The sequence below is a fragment of the Salvelinus namaycush genome, chromosome 1, assembly GCF_016432855.1.
Source record: "Salvelinus namaycush isolate Seneca chromosome 1, SaNama_1.0, whole genome shotgun sequence".
Taxonomy (NCBI): Eukaryota; Metazoa; Chordata; class Actinopteri; order Salmoniformes; family Salmonidae; genus Salvelinus; species Salvelinus namaycush.
Genome location: NC_052307.1, coordinates 41,768,066 through 41,772,330, shown reverse-complemented (window position 1 = coordinate 41,772,330; position 4,265 = coordinate 41,768,066). Strand labels below are relative to the sequence as shown.

The 4,265-nt window shown below is 42.0% G+C and overlaps 1 protein-coding gene across 1 annotated transcript; it reads left to right on the top strand.

Moving 5' to 3' along the window:
* Positions 1–541: 541 nt before the first annotated feature.
* On the top strand, positions 542–3,656 carry LOC120055353 (interleukin-1 beta). The gene is made up of 6 exons (XM_039003225.1): positions 542–637; positions 926–974; positions 1,107–1,308; positions 1,944–2,123; positions 2,359–2,495; positions 2,942–3,656. The coding sequence occupies exons 2-6, from the start codon at positions 942–944 to the stop codon at positions 3,167–3,169; spliced, it is 780 nt and encodes a 259-aa protein (XP_038859153.1). The 5' UTR covers positions 542–637; positions 926–941; the 3' UTR covers positions 3,170–3,656.
* Positions 3,657–4,265: the final 609 nt, after the last annotated feature.

The window sequence follows — 4,265 nt, the reverse complement described above, 5'->3', positions numbered from 1 at the left end:
TGTCTTTAATAAAGTATATTGGCACTATTACAATGCACTTACTCTATCAACCAGGTTAGTCCCGTTGAGTTAAAAAACGTATTTCTTTGAGAGACCTGGAGCAAGACAGCAGCCTCAACACATCAGTATCAGACAAACAGGCACATGACATCAACCAGAAGAAGATAAATCAATACAATAAGTGGCACGTCAGTAACGAGCATGTACACAAGCCAGAATTAAACATTTGAGTGCAATACTGTACGTCAGACTGTTGCGAGTCCAGTATTTCATCACCAACATCATTAAAGGGGCAATCTGCCACTCTCTGAATTTGAGAGTGGTTACATTTCTCCAGCCCCATCCCTCAGCTTTTTACTGAAACAGGGGCGGGAAAACGCATTGTTTATTGTTTGAACTGCGGATTGTCCCTTTAAAGAATACAATGTGCTAGAATGGGTCTGGTAAAACCATCCCACTTCCTCCTGTGTGTAGAGGGAAATTCCTAGTGTGTGCTCAGGGTGTATTATATAAGACATACAGCTCACAACATGTAGTCAGAAAACATTGGTTCAGAGAACAACTTAGGATTCACAAGAACTAAGGACTGAATACACGACACTGCTACCTACCTACAAACTACAAACAACTCATCAAGGTAAATTAACTTTATATTCTGTCTTTACTCATGTTTGCAATAATACTTCTACTGTATTGATGTCCAAGTATTATACTGCTAATTGTGATAGCATTATTTATTGCTATATAGTGTTAGTAATAACACATATTGAAAAGGTTTATTTAGACTGAACTGTATATGTATTTACTGTTTACATCAGATCTGAATGAGCTTTCAACTCTTCAGCATCTTTAAGCAACTGACTAAGCATGATGCCAATCTATTAGACAGGACAGAGCTTTACAAACTGATGCTTTTATTTTCCAGATCTAACAACACAGACATGGAATTTGAGTCAAACTACAGTTTAATAAAGGTGAGTCCCCAGCTCCTACAAGGACAAGACATACCCACAACAGTTGGACATAAAACATTCAAATGTAATTATACAGGAACTGTTAAACAACATATAATGTAATATTTCCTCCCCTGTGTGTGTCCTGTGCAGAACACCTCTGAAAGTGCAGCATGGAGCTCCAAGCTGCCTCAGGGTCTGGATCTGGAGGTATCCCATCACCCCATCACCATGCGCAACATTGCCAACCTCATCATCGCCATGGAGAGGTTAAAGGGTGGCGAGGGGGTTACCATGGGAACCGAGTTCAAAGACAAGGACCTGCTCAACTTCTTGCTGGAGAGTGCTGTGGAAGGTAGGGAGCAAGGTCAAAGACAATGGACTGGATTGGAGGAGCACCCTAAGGGGATAGCCTGATCCCAGATCTGTTTGTACTGTTTGGTATGACGATGACCATAGGAGTTGGCAAGACAGCACAAACAGATCTGGGACCAGGCTACCCCTAAGGGGATTTCCAATGTGTACCACTACAATACCATTAGCTATCACCACTGGGCTATGTTCCAAAGTTCACACTATAGAATACCATTTAAAATGCATGCCCAACACATTGCTTCATTAAAAGTGGTATGCTACTGTAGTGTGGATATCTTAACAGAGCCCATAGACCAGTAGGGATGGAATTAAATTATCATTTTTTACATTTAACCTTTATTTAACTAGGCAAGTCAGTTTAGAACAAATTGTTATTTACAATGACGGCCTACACCGGCCAAACCTGGACGACGCTGGGCCAATTGTGCGCCGCACTATGGGACTCCCAATCCCGGCCGGTTGAGATGCAGCCTGGAATCGAACCAGGGTGTCTGTAGTGACGCCTCTAGCACTGCGATGCAGTGCCCTAGACCGCTGCGAAACTCGGGAGCTCAATCGGGTGTATTCATACAACCATTCACTCATCTCCTACATCCTTTTCTCTCTTCTCACCAGAACATATAGTGTTGGAGTTGGAGTCGGCGCCCCCAGCGAGCAGGAGGGGAGCAGGGTTCAGCAGTAAATCACAGTATGAGTGTAGCGTCACTGACTCTGAGAACAAGTGCTGGGTCCTGATGAATGAGGCTATGGAGCTGCACGCCATGATGCTCCAGGGAGGCAGCAGCTACCACAAAGGTATGTTAACAACTGAGGCGCAGTCCCAAATTTCAAGGATTTGATGTAATATATCACAAGACATCTAGTGGCCCATTTGGGTACTTCAGATTATCGCAGCTGTCTGTAATCATTTTTGGCCCTCTGTGTGGCCTTATCACATGCAAAATATATGAACTAATTAAATAAGATGATTTTAATTCACAGTTGAGTTCTGATGAATGATGCTGACTGACTCTCTTCTCCTCTGTCCCAGTGCATTTGAGCCTGTCAACATACGTCAAGCCCGTCCCCATTGAGACTGAAGCCAGACCTGTAGCCCTAGGCATAAAGGGATCCAATCTCTACCTGTCCTGCTCCAAATCGGGAGGCAGGCCCACCCTGCACCTAGAGGTAAATACCACGACTACCAAATGAATACTACTATTGAATGAAAACTACTACTGATCTAATAATACTAGAACTGAATAATAATAATGCATAATACTACTACTGAATAATGCTATGACTGGATAAATACTACTGAGTTAATACTACTACTTCTGAATAAACAGAACTACATTTTGGGGAAAAGTGCCTGCAAAAATAGACTGTTCAGCCTTACAAATGGCACCCCATACTACTACATGTGGAATGTAGGAAACAGTTGCATTGTAGTTAAATAAGACTCGATAGCTAGGCCAGGTGTGGCCAGCCCTGGTACTGGGGAGCCACAGTGTGGACAGTTTTTTGTTCCAACAGCCACATCCTCAAACCAATAGACAGAGAAACATTTATATTCACTCCTGGTGGTGACCTTTAATATTGAGTTTAACCCCTGATCCTCTCTCTCTCCTCAGGAGGTTGCGGACAAGGAGCAGCTGAAGTCCATCAGCCAGGAGAGCGACATGGTGCGTTTCCTTTTCTACAGACGGAACACCGGGGTTGACATCAGTACCCTGGAGTCTGCCGGGTTCAGGAACTGGTTCATCAGCACGGACATGCAGCAGGACACCAAACCGGTGGACATGTGTCAGAAGGCAGCCCCCAACCGCCTCACCACCTTCACCATCCAGCGCCACAACTAAGATGGCCGCAAACACTGTGACACAACACCAATCAGGCCAAGGCCTCCAATAGAGATCCTCTACAATTCATGTGATTCTATTGGGCCTCTGTGATCAGGACTGGGTTGCCACTGTGGGTGCACGCACATGAACATATTTAAGTGTATTGCTTGTAAGACAAGAACTTCATGAGGTTTAGAGTATGTACTGAGTACAGCATGCTACCATTGGGGTGTATTGACGTGGTCAACAAAATATGCTTCAAACTAAGTCATTATTGTTCTACTATTTATTAATATATCTCTAATTCAGTAATTTATACTTATTTATCAATGTATTTATTTGTCTCTGTTGATGTTGCACATATTCATTGATACATGCAAAACATAAAAAATTCTTATGTGCTCTTTTTAATAAACAAATAGAAATATATATATTCACTCTCATGGTACTGTAATAACATGGTCATTGGGAGACCAAATACCAGAACCACAACACACCAATAAAAAAAGATGACAAATGTACATAAATCATAGTAGTGATAAACTATGTTAATGAATTTTCTATAAATTCATAACTTTAGTAGGAGTACCCAGAGCCATATATTTAGAAAATGTTATATATGGCTCTGGGCATACCCATAGATATAGAACCATACTTATGGCTGCATTCCACAGCAAAGGAGATGTGACACAATAACCAATGAATGGTTGAGTGCTACATCATCGACTGACAGATTGCTATAATATCCAATCAAAACAAGTTGCAACTGGGAAATCTACGACTTCTGACTTCAGTGAATTCCAGACAATTGGCAACTCTGAAAAAAATGAGCTCCAACTGGGATAAACTCGGAATTCCAAGTTGGAAACTGTCATCTTTCTAGAGCGCCAACATTCCGACCTGAAGAGCACGGATGTCATGATTTGACCTTGTTTTTTCTCCAGATTTCCCAGTTGTCTTGAAAGCACCATAACATATGTGGTCAGAGCCATATATTTAGAACTATGGTGTTTTCTAGACACCTGGGAACTCTGAAAAATACAAGGTCAAATCATGACATCAGTGATCTTCAGGACAGAAAGTCATTGAATTCAGAGCCTCTCTAATATCTTCA